A 19,086-nucleotide genomic window follows, 5' to 3' on the forward strand; every position below is an offset into this window, starting at 1 on the left:
GACATAATGTTAAGCCCCACGGTACCGTTCTCTGGTGTCCCACCTTGGTTATTAGGAGAGATAGTGGTGGACCTGCGCCTTCTGGAAAGGAAGAAAGAGAGAAATATAGATAGGAGCCAAGTCAACAGATATATAGAGGGAAATTACGCTGAGTATATTAAAATATACACTGATGCATCAAAAGTAGAAAATAATAGAGTAGGAGTTGCATTCATAATACCAGATTTAAATGTAGTGTCAAATAAAAGAGTTAGTAACAACCTTTCAGTATTTACAAGGGAAATGTTGGCTATTCTTTTAGCCCTTGAGTGGACAGAACATACAGGGGTAGAGGGAAATGAACTGGCAGACAAATATGCAAAAGATGCAACCAAGAAAGTAGAAGTAAATATGACAGTAGATTATAGTAAGACTGAAGTTAAAAGCATAATTAAAGTAGAAATGAAAAAGAAATGGCAGGAAATTTGGAACAGGGAAACTAAAGGTAGACATTACTATAGTATCCAAAAGAAAGTAGGAGAAATGAGGGAAACTAGAAGATCAAAAAAAGAAGAAGACATTATTTTGAGAATGAGGTTTGGGCATACTGGTCTTAATATGGTACTTAAGATAACTGATAAACATGGGACTGGTATGTGTGAGTATTATAACATACAGGAAACTGTAGAACATGTAATTATCAATTGTCCTAGGTACGAGCAGGAAAGGCAGATGCTAAAAAACAAACTGGGAAGAGATCGCATCAAGTTCGGAATAAAGGAGTTACTTCAATTGAACTCAGGGCATGTGGGGTACAGGGCAATATGTAGTTTTAAAAGACAGGACTTAGAAGAAGAATATAGGGAAGGCATAAGGCCAGACTCCATTTCAGAAGGTGGCGGTAATGCACCGAAAGATGTTTGCCAACCGCCATGAAACATCAGAAGAAGAAGCAGCAGCAGCCTATGCTAAGGCCTTTTGAAGCTAACATAACCTACCCATAAAAACAACTAACTTTAACCTCGTTAGTCTCACAGTCTGCTCCGTTTTTACTCGGCATGGTGTCTCACAAACAGAAGAAGGTGTGGAAATACGTGGAGGAGGGCAGTCTGCTGAAGCTGAAGTCGTACCTCCGGAAGCACCGGGACCTGGATGTGAACTTCTCCCAGGGCAGGAGGGAGAGGAGCCCGCTACACCTGGCCTGCTGCCTGGGAGACGACGCTGTGCTGCGGCTGCTGCTCGAACACGGAGCCGATGTTCTCCAGAAGGACCGTAAAGGAGACACAGCGTTACACACCGCAGTCAACAGGGCTCTGAAACGCGGGAGGACGGGTGAGGAGGACGGGCAAAGAAGCTGTTGAATTATAAACGTTCACCGTCCTGTGTCTTATCTTGGCTTTTGATTTCCCCTTCAGCGTATGATGACCTGGTTGTGCCTCTCAAAAAGAGCTGTCCACAAGCTATGAATGCTCCCAACAGTGCTGGAGTCACACCTGAAGACCTGCTGAAGTGGATGAAACATACTGAGGTACACATTTAGATAATAATCAATGTTACGGTCAGATACTGCGTTTCAGCTGTTAGCTGTTAGCTTTGAGAGCTAAACATTGTAGGGCTGCAACCAATGGTGATTTTCATTGTAGATCAGTCAGTTTGTGATTTATTTTTTCGAGTCTATAAAATGTCAGAAAGTAGTGAAAAATGCCCGTCACCATTTCACATTTGCCTGATCAAAACAAAGGCAAATGTGTTTTTCATTTATAAGGATAGAGCTGAAATGAGTAGTTGATTAATCGATTAATCTCTGTCGACAGAAAAATAATCGCCAACTATTTTGATGATCGATTTATTGTTTAATTCGTTTTTCAAGCAAAAATGACAATAAAAAAATCAGCACTTGCAGTTTCTTCAGTGAGGAATTGCTGTGTTTTTCTGTTTTATATCATTGTAAACTGAATACCTTTGGGCTTGGGGGGTTTGGGACATGTGAAGACGTTACCTCGGACTCCGGGAAACCGGGATGGACGTTTTTCTTTTACTATTTTCTGACAGTTTATGGACAAAATGATCAGAATCAGAAACAGGTTTATTGCCAAGTAGGAATTGGCCTTGGTATTTTGGTGCATAACAGTCACAATAAACATAGTATTAGGAAAAGGAACAAAACAACCCAAGATATGCAAAAATGTGCGTTAATGTAACACGTTGCATCAGATTGATCAATCGAGCAGATTATTGGCAGATTAATCAATATTAGAAATGATTCTTATGTGTGAGAATGCATGAGAAGCTTGAACTGGGGAATGTCCGGCATTTATGCTTGGAAAATGGCTGAATTCTCAATCAATGATCAAAATCTTATTATTTTTCTGTCAATAGACAAATTGATGAATTGTTTCAGCTCTAAACCAGCGGTTACAGCACTTAAAAATTGTAATCGCAGAGAATTTAGATAGAATCCTAATTTTTGCTATCTGTGACAGCAGAAAATGGGGGGCAGGAGCGTTGAGAGGTTTGCTGATTTTATCTTGTCTCAGATATTAATATCGGCATATATTTCGGACAAACAGAAATTCCAATGATATCTTGGTCACGCAGTTATTTAATGACCACATTTAAGAGACCCTTATCAAAAATGTTGTGTGTTTATGGAAAAAAAAAATATATATATATATATAGGCCGATACAGCATCATCAGTCTATTTTCCCATAGTTTACCCACTAACGTCACAGAATCTGACAGGTTCACTTTGTTATTCATGGTGTTATAATTGATCAAAGTTGTAACTTTAACGAAACATTATTTGAGACCAGATCCGACTTAACACACAAACACAGGGTTGCATCCCAGTCCAAGTTGTGATTTAGCATGTGTTGTTCTTTTCTGCTTCTTTATCTTTATATTAACTGCCGACCACTATAAGTATACCACAGTATTTTTTCAACAGATCAATGTTAAAATGTCGCTGTTTGTACGCTCTTTTTGTGCTGGTTGTCTTTCAGTGTTGGTTCTATGAAAAAAGTACTATTATTAGAAAATCAATCAAAGTATCAGATATCGGAAAGTCGGATGTCAGAACACACTGTACCAGCAGACCTCTCAAATTCAGTGACAAAAATCTCTCATGCAAGTTTCAATCATCTGTAAGTTGATTTTCATACCATACACAAATGTATCAAAACCACTGGCTGCCTAGAAGGTGTGTTTTTTTTTTTTTTTTAAATGGACTAAACCATATAAAAAGTGGTTCTTTAGCATCAGATCTAAGCAGAACACTATTTGATCTGTAGTGTTGTTAGCGTTGGATCATATTTACATATAATTTCCTTATATTCTTCACAGACTGCAGAAAACACGAGCCGCCCGACTGAACAAGACTCTGAGAAGGAGTGGCTGGAGAAGCTGTTTGGTGAATGCGAGGATGAATTCTGCGAAACCTTTGGAGTATATGATGGTAAGTTAAAACTCACTCTTTAGTGCTGTATTTTATTTTGACTTTCTTCACTTGATAATAACACTGCTGTATTTCTTTCACAGCGGATGATTTTCTTCCTGTTGATGACGACGACGTAGACTTCGGGGACTGGGCTGATCGTATTAGAAAAGAGTATTTCGATAAAAAGCACGCTGAAGCTCAAAGACTGGCAGCGTCGTCTTCTGGATGGAAAAGGAGGAAGAGTAAACAAGAGAGAGAGCAGGAGGAGCAAAGCAACAAGGAGCTGCATGAGAGGCTGCAGAGGGAACATGAAGAGTATCTGGCACGAGCAGCACGAAAAGAGGAAGAGACTCGGCAGGGTAAGAAGCGCAGGTACGAGGAGGGGTGTGCGGCTACTTTTCACGCTGGCTCTTCAGCTGGCAGCACAAAGCTGAGCTATGGTGACATCCCATGGCCAGCTCCTCGAGGTACAGTGCAGGAGATGGTGGACGTGATGCTGCACGGTGTGGACCGAAAGGACGCGCCAGTGTTTCGTAAAGTGCTCCGGAAGCAGCAAGCGCTGTGGCATCCAGATAAATTCGCTCAGCGATGTGAAGCTCGGTTAGAGGAGAAGGACAAGAAACGGGTCCTGGATACAGTCACAGCTCTCTCACAGGAGCTCAACAGACTGGCCCAGAGTCTGAGGACTTAAAATTAAGCAAATGATATCATCAAACCAGCGTTTCTGGAAATGTGTATATGTAAAAACTGTGTAAAGAATGTCCATCGAGACAAAAGCATCTGGCAAAATAAAGTAATGTAATTGTGAATAATTGCAGTTGACCTCAATCTGATCTGATTGACATTTTCCTGAAGAGAGAGAGAGAGAGTGTGTGTGTGTGTGTGTGTGTGTGTGTGTGTGTGTGTGTGGACTTGCAGGATTAAAACAGCATAGCTGGTACCCACTGAGTGGTTTTGGTACCTGATCGAACACTGAGCATAAACATGCTTCTGTTAAATTCCTGATTTGAATAAAAGTAACAACATCATCCAGATTTCTCTAACCCTGAGTAACATTTGTGTTGAGTCATGTGGGCCTACTACCAACAGCATGTAGTCACAGAGTCTCATCGAAACGATGCTCGTGCCTGTGCGGGTCTATTAAAACATACAGGGATCATTTACCGCACGCCAAAATTAACAAATCATCCAAAAGCACCCTAAATAAAGGATTTCACACACAAAGAAGAGCAGACGTCGGCCCGCTTCCAGTGATGGAACAGAATAAGAAGATGCGCTGGTTGCCAGGTTTGTCAGCTAACCCCCTTTTTAAAAATAATTTCTCGAGCATAATTCAAAAAGAGACAAAGGAAATAGCCGAATTGTTTACATCCAAAATGGCTATGGCTAAGTTTATTCCTGTGAATAAACTCCATCTGTCTCTTAATATAATAACAATGATAGTAAGTTTGCTGATAAAATTATTTTACAGAATAGATGGTTTAGACCACAATTGCTCGTGATGAATATATCTTCAAAAACATTTTATCATTTTGGTATAGAAAATTACAAAATGTATTCGTTTTTTGTGGACTGTGGAGACGTCGTGTCATAAAGCCTTGTGTTTGAGCTGCAAAAACATTCTTCTGCTTTATTTTGTTAAGCAAATGTAGGTGTGAGTACATCAAATAACTGATGTTGGCATAGCGGGGTGTGAATAGCTCCGGGTTAAGCATTGATGTGGTGCGACTAACTAATGTTAGTCACACCACATTTATGTACACGATGTAGTTTGTTCCAATTGTTCCCTTTCTAAATCAAGAAACAACGATTATTTCAGCGGATGCGACAATATCTGGCAACCCGGAGACGCAATCTGTGTCAATTGCCGGGCGACGTAGCTCGAATAAAGGCCGTGGTCTATTTCTGACTGTGGCTTTTTTTTAACGCGTGAGGCTGCCTTTAGCCCCGTTTGTCTACATGGCGGCTTGATGATTTATCTTGTAGTTTGCCTGTTGCTCCTTTCTGTCCCGCCTGCGTTGCGTAGTCGCCGTGTTTTTGCGCTGCAATGGCAGGTGTTGAAGGTACCGCGCCGACAGTATGACGCCTTTCTCTGGGCTCGCTCGATGCTAAAGGTGCATTAGGGAGGTTTCTGTCTTTGTTTTCATATTGTTTATTCAGTAGACATCAGGCGGATTTGAAGGGAGGCAAAACGATGCGACACCCAGACGCAAAATGAGAAAAAATCCCCCTTCTGAAAATCGTCATTATTAATAGACAATAATTAATCCTCGGGGGGGATGTTAATTGGTTAAGGGGTTTAAAGCCACGCACAGACCGGCTGCATTTTGTGATGTCCTATTTTCGCTGGTAGCAAACGGCTCGTTGTGCAGGTTCAGTAGGCTACAGGCAGATTATACGGCGGAGGAGGAGGAGGAGGAGGTCTGTTTGGGGGATAAAGATGGTGTTTCGGAGTGAGGAGATGTGCTTGGCGCAATTGTTTCTGCAGTCCGGCTCTGAATATGACTGCATCAGTGAGCTCGGAGAGCTGGGGCTGGTCGAGTTTCGAGATGTAAGTAGAGGCTGATGATTTTTTTTAACATGTATCGATTCTGCCACAAACTATCTGGGCTTATTTATATGTATTTTTTTCTCTCTCTAAGTAATACAGAATAAATTGATTCTACCTTACCTTACATGTACAGTATGTTTGAGGGAGGGGGATGAATGGGGCAACTTCCTCTCTATAAATAGACCTTAATGTTCCTGCGCACTTCAGTTTTGTAAAATGTAAATACTTTATCTATCTATCTATCTATCTATCTATCTATCTATCTATCTATCTATCTCTGAAGAATCACTAATTGTCCAGCATACAGTACATCCACATTGCACTTGACTTGGGTAGAGGAGGATGTTGATGAATTAAGCTTTTAACAACATATAAACAATAATAAACAATAATTAACAATATTAGAGCCAGTCTACAGCTATGTAAAGATGCCACGGTGACCCTTGTTATTGCACATGCTTGACTGATGCAGTAACGCCTGTGATGCTCCTCTGGTTTCAGCTCAACCCAAGTGTCAGCTCATTCCAGCGGCGCTTCGTCAGCGAAATCAAGAGATGTGAGGAGATGGAGAGAATTCTGGGTAAGTGAGCACCCGGGATGGTTCATGTGGGTGTAGCCTGAGCACACACGTGGACGATATATCACCAGGGTAGTGAGCAACTCACGGCTGATTGTGTTTTGTTAAATGGCCCCTCAGAGATTTATATTTCACACCTTGTCCTGACACTCCAGCAGTGATTACAGTGAAACAAACCATCATCATTTTTCTATTTTTCTGTGGACAGGCTACCTTCTGAGGGAGATCCAAAAGGCTAACATCGCCATTCCAGAGGAGGATGAGAGTCCACTTGCTCCTCCCCCCAGACAAGTCCTTGAGATCATGGTAAGTGTCATTTCAACCACATTTTACTATGAAAGTGCCCATTTTGCAGGCATCTATTGACCTCCAGCTTCCTTTAATTTCACCTTAAAGTAGCTTTACACTGTCCGACTGTATCATGTAGGCTATATGTACTGTATCAGTATATACTGTAGCCCATCATTATATAATTTATCATCATATTTATTTGTTTTTCTGACCCACTGCTAGATAATCTGAGTTGAGGACTCATCTGTGCACACGGTGGAGAATGATTAGAAACCTGGATGAGTTGTTTACATGCCACAATATCCTGGTTTCCGTACTTCATTTAATATAAGTCAGGTTTCTCAAAACTGGGTTTATCCAGGTGTCAAACTAGTGAAATGATGAACCGGGATATCCCCGTCCCATCTTTGGCAGTGATTGTTATTGTAATTAAGTTAATTTTGAGTTTTTTTGTCTACCCCCTGTCTATCTACAGTGATGATATTTGATGTTTTAAATTGTGGAATTGTATATTCTGCCATCAGTCATATTCAGTGTTGATTCTTGGCTACCTAAGGTTAACTGAACAAATAATCTGACTGCTGAATTCAGACTTAAGCTGGTGCTCAATGTGTGCTGATGTTCAGGAGCAGCTTCAGAGGCTGGAGATGGAGCTCAGCGAGGTGGCTCAAAACAAGGAGAAGCTGCGGAGGAACCTCCTGGAGCTCACCGAGTACACACACATGCTGAAGATCACGCGGACCTTCATACACAGCCGCTCCAGAGTGAGTGTGTTTTTATTCAGCTGCTCATTTATCACACACACCGACCGTCTGTCGTGTACTGCTTGTTTTTGTCTTTCCCCAGTACCACTCTGTTTTGCATCTCAGGCAAGATGCTTCCCCTCACCTCGCCAGCAGCATCTTGTTTTCTTGTCACTGACGTGTTTTGTTTCCCCGGGTGACAGAGGTGGGACTAGTGCTGACGTTAATTAATGACACGGCCAATGCAGCCGTTACAAGATTCACCTGACTCATCCAGGTGTTAAAAACGGAGACAGCAAAGACCAACACTGGGAATATGTGAGACAGGCATTTGTGAGGATAAACATCACATTCCAGCGTGTGAACATCACATTGGCTTTGTGTAGAACCATGTATGGAGCAGTAAGATGTCATGAATGAAACATGCTCCTTTTTATTAGCATGAGGCTCTTGGTCCCCAGTATGAAGAATTTCCCACTATGGAGACAGACTCGGTGACAGGATGCACCGGTATGCAAAGACTTGGAGCCAAGCTGGGGTGAGCTGCAATATGTGTCATTTACATCCACACAACAGGGCGTCATAATGTGTACTATCATTAGAACATGAACCTTAAACCTAATCTGATCTCTCCTGGCTGCAGGTTTGTTTCAGGTCTTATCCAGCGGGTGAAGGTGGAGGCCTTTGAGCGCATGTTGTGGAGAGTGTGTAAGGGTTACACCATCCTCAGCTACGCAGAAGTGGATGAGAACCTCGCTGATCTCGACACTGTGAGTTAAATTGCGTAGTTCATGATGGATGCTAAGAGGAGTATTGTAACATTGCTTCTGCCTGTCAGGAATTGCTGGGTTTTGTTTTTTGTTTTCTAAAACCCCTGAAAACCTATTTTCTCTGTCAGCTTCCTACTCTGAGCAACGGGGTCCTACATGAACACAAATGGCTGCCGAAGTTAGAACAGTTTTGGTTATTGTCCTTGCTTTTCTCGCTGGTTGGAACAAGATGTTGTCACATATTTCCGTGCACCAATCAGAGTTCAGAAACACCAAAAGGGGATGATAGTTGTGGGGTTGTTGGCTTATGTTGCTAATGTAAATCTGGTCACACCACATCCATACTAGGGATGGGTTTGAATAACCAGTTCCATTTTGGATCCGCTCCGCAGTCTGCAAAATACCTGGATTCATGAAGCTCCGACGCTAACAAATCTCCTCACTCTTTTTATAAGCAAAGAGCAATGGGAAACATATAGGTAGATATTTTTAGCCGACTGTCACTGGTTAAAATTACAGACATCACTGGTGCAGATTAGAGTCGCTGTAGCTAATTAACGTTAAGTCTGTAACGGCCAAAATGAAACATTTGGCTGTTCCCTGGTTAATGTGCTCTCTGCAGCTGGTGTCTATATTCAACCAAAGATTGTTTGTGAGTTACTGTAAAAAAGACATCATTCTTATACAATTATATAGTAATAAATGTTTAAAGTTACAGAGAAATAATAGAGAGAAAATTTGAAACCAAGTTTTCCAGGACCAGGATTTAACTGGCATGTCAATAAAATTATGCTGAAGTAATCCATTATGTGATACATCCTACTTATTTACCAGCAAAAGGGAAAGTATTGTGGAAGGGATACTTAAAAAGTAATTTCACTTTATGACTTTTTGTAGGGCTGTAGTAATAACTTGCCTGATCTGTGTTGTTTCAGGGTGAGATAAGCAAAAGCGTTGTGTTTCTCATCTCTTTCTGGGGAGACCAGATCGGACAGAAAGTTCAAAAAATCTGCGACTGGTAAGAATGCCATCATCACGTGACTTTACCTTTCAATATCCGTTGCATTCTTATTCAATATCAGCATACACGTCTGTCTTTGTTGTCCTCAGTTACCACTGCCATCTTTATCCGCACCCTGAGAATGATGAGGAGCGGGCAGATGTGTTAGACAGCTTAAGGACACGCATCCAAGATCTTAACAATGTAGGACTGAAAAAGCCTTGAGGCTTTTGATGAAGACAGGAACATTTCACACGTACACACATTCTCAGTGAGTTTGTAGTAACTGTTGTGCTCCTCCAGGTGCTGCATCGCACTGAGGACTACCTGAGGCAGGTTCTGCAGAAGGCCTCGGAGTCTGTCTATACCTGGGTTGTGCAGGTGAAAAAGATGAAGGCAATCTACCATATCCTGAACCTCTGCAGCTTCGATGTCACCAACAAGTGTCTGATTGCGGAGGTGTGGTGTCCCGTCAGTGACCTGGCAAACCTGCGTGGGGCGCTAGAAGAGGGCGCGGTCAGTATAAAGAAGTATCAGGGCTGATTATTTTGTGATCATGATTATTTAACATTATTATTCTTCTATTGTTGGGAACAACTGCACTTTTTAATTCGACTGAAAGCTGCCTCCAGTCTCACACTAAGCTTAATAAACCTTTAAATAACACTTAAAATATTTTAATCATGCACGACTCCCTGTGATTTGTCAGTTTACCTGTGAATAGTGCACAAGATCATATTAATTACTTTTAAATCCCTACGTGGTCTGGCTCCGCTTTACATTTCAGGTCCTTCAACCCCTTATTCTGCACCAAAACCCTCAGATCTGAAAACCAAATGTTCAAAAAAAGTTCCACAGTCCAGGCGTAAGACAAAGGGAGATTTCACGCTTTTACTGCTTTAGCTCCAACACTGTGGAACAAACTCCCCCTCAGTATCAGATCAGCGTAGTCTGTGCCACATTTTAAAAAGCTTTTAAAAACCCACTTGTATAAACTGGCATCTTTAAAACCTTTTTATAATTTTTACTCCTATGGTTTTATGTTGTTCTTTTTATTTTTTGTTGTGTTTAGCCACTTCCTGAAATTCTTGTTATATTTTATGGTACTGTCTCTTTTCTGTGCACTTGTGAAGCATCTTTTAACTCTGGTTTTAAAAGAAATATAGAAATAAAGTTGAGGCCAGACAATCACTCAGACCTGTGAATATTTGACACGAGATACAATGTGAACAAAGGGAAATGCCAAAAGGGAGCTCCAAACATCGTCAACGTGTCTTTTTCTGTGAATGCTTTTTCAGATTTCAGAGTCGTCCTTTACATTTTTGTCTTTTTCTTCTAATAGAGAAAAGGTGATGCCACTGTACCGTCCTTTGTGAACCGCATCCCAAGTACTGACACTCCACCCACCCTGTTAAGAACCAACAAGTTCACATCTGGCTTTCAGAGCATTGTGGAGGCTTATGGGGTGGGGGACTATCGCGAGGTAAGCCCAGGTAAGAACTCACACTGTGTCTTGTAAAGAATAAACTTTAAAGTGTCTCTTTGTTAAGTGCAGCTTTGGAGAAGTTCAGAGTAATTACAGTAAATATGTTTCTCTCATTGGCAGCTCCCTACACCATCATCACATTCCCCTTTCTGTTTGCTGTCATGTTTGGCGACCTCGGGCACGGGATGGTAATGAGTCTCTTCGCCTTGTGGATGGTGCTGACGGAAAAAAAGCAGAAGAAGAAACCTTCGAGTAATGAGGTAGGAACGAATTGCTCCCCTCATCCATAATGCAGAGTCTGATAATTGTAAATTAGTCTTAGCTGATAGCTGCGTCTCTGTTGGTCTCAGATATGGGCAATGTTCTTCAACGGGCGTTACATCATCCTAATGATGGGGCTTTTCTCTATCTACACCGGGCTGATTTACAATGACTGTTTCTCCAAGTCTCTCAACTTATTTGGCTCTGGCTGGAGCGTCAAGGCCATGTTCGCAAATCAGCAGTGGACGTGAGTTATCAGTAAAAACACACACAATCAGAAACATTTTATTTTTTGTATATCAGTGCATGTGGTGTTTTAATGGGTGCTTCAGGTTTTTCTAATTCTTTTTTTACATTGCAGAAACAAAACCCTCCAAACAAATGCTTTGCTCACGTTAGACCCTAATGTCAGTGGTGTTTTCAGCGGGCCGTACCCATTTGGCATCGATCCTGTGAGTAAATGCACTCAAGACGTTACAGTCAGAATATAATTGACTTGTATTCATATAATTTTTGCTGAGATGCTTTTTAAATATCACATCAGATATGGAACATGGCGGTGAACCGGCTGTCCTTCCTCAACTCCTACAAGATGAAGATGTCAGTTGTTATTGGGGTCATCCACATGAGCTTCGGAGTGGTGCTGAGTGTCTTCAATCACTTGTGAGTCACTCGAGATATAAGTTTTGTTCATGTACTTACAGCATGGGCATCCATCAGTGTCAGGCATCAACAGATAAAATTGAATTTGAGAGTGTTTGATGGATAGATATATATCAGTATTCCTTGCATTGTGATTGGCTGACAGGTATTTTTATTATAGTGCTAGTATCTTATCAAATGTATTGGCTTTGGATGTTTGAATGAGTCTCTGTTCCATAGACCTCCATTGTTGTCCAAAAACTATTAACAAGACTAGGAGTCCACATCCATGCCAGCTCATCCCTATGTTCTCAGGGTCCTATGCTCCCAGCATGTGTCTCTTGATATAAACCAACATTGTAAGAGATTGGTAAGGGCTATCTTCAAAGTTCAAATTGAAAAAGAATGAAGGGAGTTGGACGTTTCAAATGCAGCATCTGTTCAGCCACTGTGGAGATATCAATGTCTAAAGTCAAGAAAACTGTCTGGCCACAAATTTAAGGTCGTAGGTTTCAAGGAATTACGTCAGTGAGCTATAAGCTGTAGGTGGGTGACTTCAACATATTGATCCAGGGAAACACAGATTGAACATTTGACCTAAGGAAAAAACATTCCAGAGAAAATGAAAACCATTGAAAGGTCTGCTTAATGTGTCATAATAAGAAGATATTGAGATAGGGAACGTAGTACCCTGGGAATGTAGATACACTCCCCAGCCATGCTAATGGCTCCATGAGGCTGTGCTTTGAGCTAATTGCTAACATGGTCGCAATGACAGTACTAACATGCTGATGTTTAGCATTGTCCATTCTTGTATTAATGCTTAAAAACTACATCTGCTTATTATTGTGTTAAGCATTTAGGGATCCAATCATTCAACTCACTCCTTCACCAATTTCTTTATTCCCACACTTTGTTCTCTCCCTTCAGGCACTTCCGACAGAAATTTAATGTCTATCTGCTATTTCTTCCTGAGCTGCTCTTCCTGCTTTGTCTCTTTGGCTACCTGGTCTTCATGATTTTCTACAAGTGGTTGGCATTCGGTGCACGAGACTCCAGCCAGGCTCCCAGCATCCTCATCCACTTCATTAACATGTTCGTCATGCAGGGGAAGGATATCACTCCTCTCTTCCGAGGACAGGTATGTGTTGACGCTATCATCTAAAACATTATCAGCTCTAGATGTATTTTGATCCTTGTTAATGCAGTGTTTGTTTTCTTGATTCCACAGACTGGGCTGCAAATTTTCTTAGTTGTGATAGCTATGCTGTCGGTTCCTGTGCTGTTGTTAGGAAAACCTCTTTACTTGTATTGGCTGTATCGTGGAGGCAAAAGCCTGCGCAGACGCAGAGTACGTGTGATCAAATATATTTTAAATGTAGTCATACGTTCAGCCTAAGCAGTTTTTGGTTAATTTGTCAATAACACTGTTGTCTCACCTCAGGGTTATGAGAGGGTGAGGCGCGTAAGTGAGGACGACAATTCCACAACACCAACCTATGAAGATGATGAAGAGGAGGGACTTGATGAAATGACCAGCAGAGAAGCTCTTCCCAAAGAGGTCAGAGATCCACCAGTAGCCTGCCTTTATATGTTGAATGTTGCATTTCAAGCTGCAATATGTCACTTTAAATGACCTTACATTATACGCTGTCATTCTGTCTATTTCTGTGATCCAGTGTCCAGCATGTGTTGTATTTGCACATTAGAAGATCATAATGTTTACTGCTTTGCAAGGCTGCATGTACTGAATAGTGGATGTGGTCATTGTATTGTTGCGTCAATGTTTTGCCTCTTCCTGTCGCTCTGCATGTCTTGTGTCTAGTGTATGCTGATTTTGTTGCTTTTGTTGTCATTTTGGCATCTGATTGTCTTATGTTTGTTTTTCTTAATCTGTCACATCATTGGTTTTTGAACATCTTGCCAAAGGACTGCAGTTGAAAATTAGCTGGCTTGCGAACACTGGCACATTTACAGAAATGTTTATTAATATGCTTTGCACTTATAACTAAAGCTTTGAACAATGTGTACGATGTGACACCTGAAATAAAAAGATCTTAGATAAATGCTATGGCAACAAGTCAAAGCCCCCTCTTTCCAACTCAGACCACAATACGATATACCTAATTCCCTCGTATAAATCGGTTCAAGTCAAGCAAACCTGAACATAAGACTGTTAATCTGTGGACAGATGATTCAATCGAGACACTAAGGGCATGTTTTATGTGTACAGATTGGTCCATATTCCATGCACTAGAGCTTGATGAGGCTACTGTCACCATAACCAATGACATGAAATTCTGCGTCAACAGTGTGGTAGTATCCAAGAGGGATGTTGTCAATAAACCCTATATTACAATATTTAGAAATTAAATACTGCATAAATAGGAAAAGCCTTTAGAAAAAAAGACAGGGCAGGATCGTCAGTAGTTCAAAAATAACTTCTTACAAATGCAAGGCAACAACACAGGCAAACGATGGAACAGAGATTCAAACTTCAAATACTGGACACATACGGGACCCAATGAAATCAGTAACTAATAAGAACCCTGCAAAGAAACAAATTATCACCATGGATGAACAACAAAAATCAAACGAGCTGAACGACTTTTACTTGCGGTTTGATTCACAAAACGTCTCTCATGAGTATGACAATATGTTGTAGTCTTTGCCAGACACTGATGCTACCTGCTGGCTGGAAGTGGACCTACCTAGTGTTCAATGTCTTTTCAGTAGGGTCTGCACTAATATGTCCACAGGCCCAGATGGACTGCCATCTTTTTTGCTCAAAAGCTGTGCAGAGGAATTGACAACAGCATGGTGTCCCATATTCCAACGGTCCTTAGACACTCACTGTCCCAGCATTGTGGAAGAAGTCAGTCATAACACCTGTGCCTAAAAAGCCCTGGTGCCACAGTGAATAATGATTCTCGTCCTGTAGCTTTGACCTCGACTGTCATGAAATGTTTTGAGAAATCTTTGGTGTTCCTGCTCAAGAAGGAAGTCGAATTTTCAAATGTCAATTTGCCTGTAAGCATGAGTGCAGCACTGAAGACGCCATGCCTAGCATTTCGCACTTTATCTCTAAGCACCTTAAGAACACAAAATTTAAAACATTTTTTTAATTGATCAACGTTTAATACTGTGCAACACTACCTGCTTTTAGAGAAGCTGAAGGACATGAGTGTTAAAACCACCCCGATTAGATGGTTTTATTCTTTTTTAAACAATAGGACACAGCAAGTGAAGGTCAGTGGGACTCTGTCAGAGACCAAACACAGCAATACAGGGGTCCCACAAGGCTGTGTGGTATCACCTATACTCTTAAACCGTCACTAATGACTGCAAGAAAGTACACCCTAATAATTATATTATAAAATTTGCTGATGATACTGTGATTTTGAAAACACACATTGATAACCTGTGCAAGGAACTGCAGCAGAGACTATGAGCTCATACAGAGCCTGTACGAGCAGGCAATCCTGAAACAAGCAACAAAAACCGTTGCAGACACTCAGGAAGAAGACTCTGTGTGCCAAAGTGCAAATCAAAGTGCTTGAAGCTATCGTTTGTTCCAGCCTCCATCAAGCAAGCACTTTAATTCTTACAGTTTCTGTTTTTAAGCTGCAGTGTTGTCAGTGTCAAATGTCTCTTTTATGTTTTAAGATGTTTTCATGTGAAGCAACTGTCTCATCGTGTTAAACACCTCGTGTTTTTGTGGTGTTTGTTATGTGAAGCAACGGACTGTAGTACTGTGCCCAAGACAAATTTCCCTTCGGGGACAATAAAGTTTATTCTCTAAAGAAATGAAATGAAATGTAAGAGAGAAAGTAGGGTGCCAGAAAAGAATCAATTGTGGAGCTTATTTATTATCATGTGAACACCAGCATTGTCTTTTAGTAAATTTGCTGTATTAACTTCAGCAGTATGAATTAAGTGTAATATCTTATATATTATTTTAACTGTTTTGCAGTTTGACTTTGCGGATGTGCTGCTGTACCAGGCCATTCACACCATAGAGTACTGCCTGGGCTGCATTTCCAACACTGCATCATACCTGCGTCTCTGGGCGCTCAGCTTGGCTCATGCCCGTAAGTGCGGTCACGAAAAGTAGCACACCCCGAGCTGCCTGTACTTCTTTGTTTCTACTTCTACGTTGCTTTTCTTTACCTCAGATATGAATTTATTTGTTTGTGTCTCCTTGTACATTGTGCATCTTTATGGGCTTTGTTGTTATTGGTTTCAGAGCTGTCAGAGGTGTTGTGGGGCATGGTGATGCGCCTGGGTCTGAGGATCACCACGAGAGTTGGGGTGGTGTTTTTGGTCCCTGTGTTCGGCCTCTTCGCCATGCTCACCGTGTCCATTCTACTAGTCATGGAAGGCTTATCAGCGTTCCTCCATGCTCTCCGACTTCACTGGTGAGTCTCATTATACCAACTGGTCTGGATGTTCGCAATCATTATTCAGTCCAGGAATTTAACATAAACACTGTGATATGAAACTAGACATTGTATTGGATAGTAGCTACTGTAATTAGCTGATTATTTTCTCAATTAATTGATTAGTCATTTGGTCTATAAAATGGTTTTGTTTGAACCAACAGTCCAAAAACCCAAAGACAATTTACTAGCAGAAAAGACTAAGAAAACCAGCAAATATTCACCTTTGACCGGCTGTGAGCAAGAGATTTGGGGTATTCTTGCTTTAAAAAATTACTCGAACCATTGATCGATTATCAAAACAACACATAAACATCTATTAATCGACTTATCATTTCAGCTCTAATCATAATATTATAGCTTGAATTATATCTTTTCTCAATTTGTAAGGCAGCGATTAAGTTAAATGATGCAATTTTCCTGAACTTATTTGACTGTTCTAGATGAATATAATAGACCATATACTTACCTATTTAATTATTGAATGAGAGCTGCAATAATGAGTCTTTAAAATATAGTAACATTATTGAGATTGAGACAGTTTTTTTCTCAGTGTCACCTAGCTCTGCTTTATTCAGTTTCCTGTTTGCATTCACCGTCCTCATTGTTTATTCTGCCTACATTAACGTGCCCTTGATCGCTTGAACATTTGATTTCAGGGTGGAGTTTCAGAACAAATTCTACCATGGGACCGGTGTCAAGTTTGTGCCCTTCGACTTCTCCCTCCTGCCCTCTGTTTTTGAACAAGACGGCTTGCTTTAAAAAAAAAAAAAAAAAGGATTCTGAAGGTACTGCATATGAGTGGAAGCAGCCTTTATAATTGGGAAGGAAGCTGGAAGTTGGAACAATTCACACTGTGATAACGACAACAAACCTTCAAGACAGTGGATTGAAACTCACTCTTGTAGCAACATTTTTCACCACGACAATTTTTTAAATGTTATCGGCTGTGCTGACTGCCTTACTACTGTTCCCAGCAGACTTCTGAGTATACAGAGGCTCAAAATTCTTCTTGTTCTGTTAATGATTTAATTTTAAAGGTGAGTTATCGCTCACACACCAATTGTTACACCAGTTGGGTGAAATTTAAATATTTTATTTGCATTGTGCTGTGTAAACTGGTTTTGTATTATTTACAACATGGTATTTAAAATAAACAGTTATACGGTGCAATGTATAGTTTAAATATGTTACAACAATATCAATGGAAGACCATATCGAGCATCCTGCTGTAGTGCCATAGAGATTTATTTCGGATGATGATATGGGGATGCCTTTGGGGTTTTTAAATCTGCGCCTCCATGTGATGAGAGAAAACCTGTCGGCATCGAAATATAAAAAAAAACCAAAAACATTACAACCCTTTTTGTGAGGCATACGTCACAAAGCACTTTGCAGAAATGATTGTATGATGAAAAGTTTTCACTAATGACTGTGATGATGCCAAATGAAAATAATCTTCAACTGTTAGCTGTTTGCTTATTTACTTATTAATGCATTTATTTATTATTTATTAAACGTAACCTCCCCTGTAATCGATAGCAAAATATCCAATACTCAAGTCAAGAAGCCTTAGGTCTTTCTTTGATGATACTGCTTGTTGCGTTTGTTAAGGATAATTAATCATGGTATTTATTTAAATTATTGTCTGTACAAGAATAATATTTTACCATTTTGATGTGTTGAATAAAGGTTTCAAGAAATGCAAGCAAATAAAGCGTTCGTGTTCAGTGCATTTTTATTAGCTCTTATTCATTTTGGTGGGGAATTGTTAATTGATAACAAGAAATCACTTCAATAATCATCAATCCATCACTCTTAACTTCCACGTACAGAGCTCTTGTCTTGCCCTCAATTCTGGTGTTTATCCTGAGCTGTTACACTGACAACAATGTCCATGTTGGCAAGGCATCAAACTAAGCCTGATTCTCTTTTTTTGTGAGAAATTCTGCCAGTGATCATTTCATGTTTACACAATTATTTTACTTTTCAGAGACAGTTTGAAGAGATAGGTGCCAATAATTGAAATAACAGAATATTGCAGATCATTTGCCGATTAGTTCTGGGAAAAATCTTAATGTCCAAAATAGTAATGTCTTAAATCAAGGCTTCAAAAGGTCTCAAATCCAAATCTGGTATAAATGCATTCTTTTTTGTGTGAAATCTAAGCCATCTTTGGAGAAATGGAGCAAGAGAAGGAGAGGGTATCATACTCTCATGTACAAGATGTACATCATTGTTTGTCATATCCTCTTAAGGGCACAATTATCTGTAAGAATTTTCATTTTGCAGCAAGTTGTTACCTATACTCATGCCATTATTTGAAGAAATTGATTATTTTTTTATGTTTTAAGCTGGGTTGTGGTAGCACTGATTTGCACTGAGGTGACTAGGCTGTTTGTTGGAGCCTCTTTAATAACAGCTTGAATCAGAGGTGTGGTTCTACAGAAACAAAGAGAAAAAAACAGAATGGAAACATTAACCTAATACGTTAAAAGTGATGTATAATTGTGTGCCTGTGTCTGGTATATTAACCTAAAATAATATTAGTAATTACATTAATCAAAAAAGTATTGATAACCATATTATAATCACCATTAAATGCACACTGAAGCTGTTACAGTAAGCATTGCAAAAGAAGCAAGGTGCCCTCTGATGGCTTTAACCTCACAGTGCAACTGAGTGCCAAAGATGCAACATACTTTATATTGTATGTAAGAATTTGATTCTGATTTCATTATAAAACTTCTGACTTTAGTCTTCAAAATTGTGTCTTAAATCTCAGAATCTCTGATTATAATCTATGAATTATGATTTCTTTGATAATTCTGAATTAAGTCTTTTCTCTCAGAGCTCTAACTTTCATCTCTGTTTTCTGAAATTTAATCTCATAATTCCTACTTTCCTGAA

At 40.1% G+C, this 19,086-nt stretch overlaps 2 protein-coding genes across 3 annotated transcripts; both read left to right on the top strand.

The window, feature by feature from the left end:
* The first annotated feature begins 895 nt into the window (after positions 1–895).
* Positions 896–4,450, top strand: nfkbil1 (nuclear factor of kappa light polypeptide gene enhancer in B-cells inhibitor-like 1). The gene is made up of 4 exons (XM_044175149.1): positions 896–1,311; positions 1,395–1,507; positions 3,323–3,434; positions 3,518–4,450. The coding sequence occupies exons 1-4, from the start codon at positions 1,038–1,040 to the stop codon at positions 4,105–4,107; spliced, it is 1,089 nt and encodes a 362-aa protein (XP_044031084.1). The 5' UTR covers positions 896–1,037; the 3' UTR covers positions 4,108–4,450.
* Positions 4,451–5,262: 812 nt separating this feature from the next.
* atp6v0a2a (ATPase H+ transporting V0 subunit a2a) lies at positions 5,263–17,889 on the top strand. Of its 2 annotated transcripts, none has more exons than XM_044175150.1 (20): positions 5,263–5,967; positions 6,469–6,547; positions 6,753–6,850; positions 7,462–7,599; positions 8,019–8,116; positions 8,222–8,348; positions 9,284–9,366; positions 9,459–9,552; positions 9,652–9,864; positions 10,691–10,841; positions 10,955–11,094; positions 11,185–11,342; positions 11,457–11,547; positions 11,640–11,758; positions 12,668–12,878; positions 12,969–13,088; positions 13,182–13,298; positions 15,711–15,828; positions 15,984–16,155; positions 16,836–17,889. In XM_044175150.1, the coding sequence occupies exons 1-20, from the start codon at positions 5,857–5,859 to the stop codon at positions 16,936–16,938; spliced, it is 2,541 nt and encodes an 846-aa protein (XP_044031085.1). In that variant the 5' UTR covers positions 5,263–5,856; the 3' UTR covers positions 16,939–17,889. The 2 variants fall into 2 exon arrangements, with proteins under 2 accessions (XP_044031085.1, XP_044031086.1); XM_044175151.1 differs by having other exon boundaries at positions 8,040–8,116.
* The last annotated feature ends 1,197 nt before the right edge of the window (positions 17,890–19,086 follow it).

The sequence above is a fragment of the Siniperca chuatsi genome, linkage group LG18 (assembly GCF_020085105.1).
Source record: "Siniperca chuatsi isolate FFG_IHB_CAS linkage group LG18, ASM2008510v1, whole genome shotgun sequence".
Classification (NCBI taxonomy): domain Eukaryota; kingdom Metazoa; phylum Chordata; class Actinopteri; order Centrarchiformes; family Sinipercidae; genus Siniperca; species Siniperca chuatsi.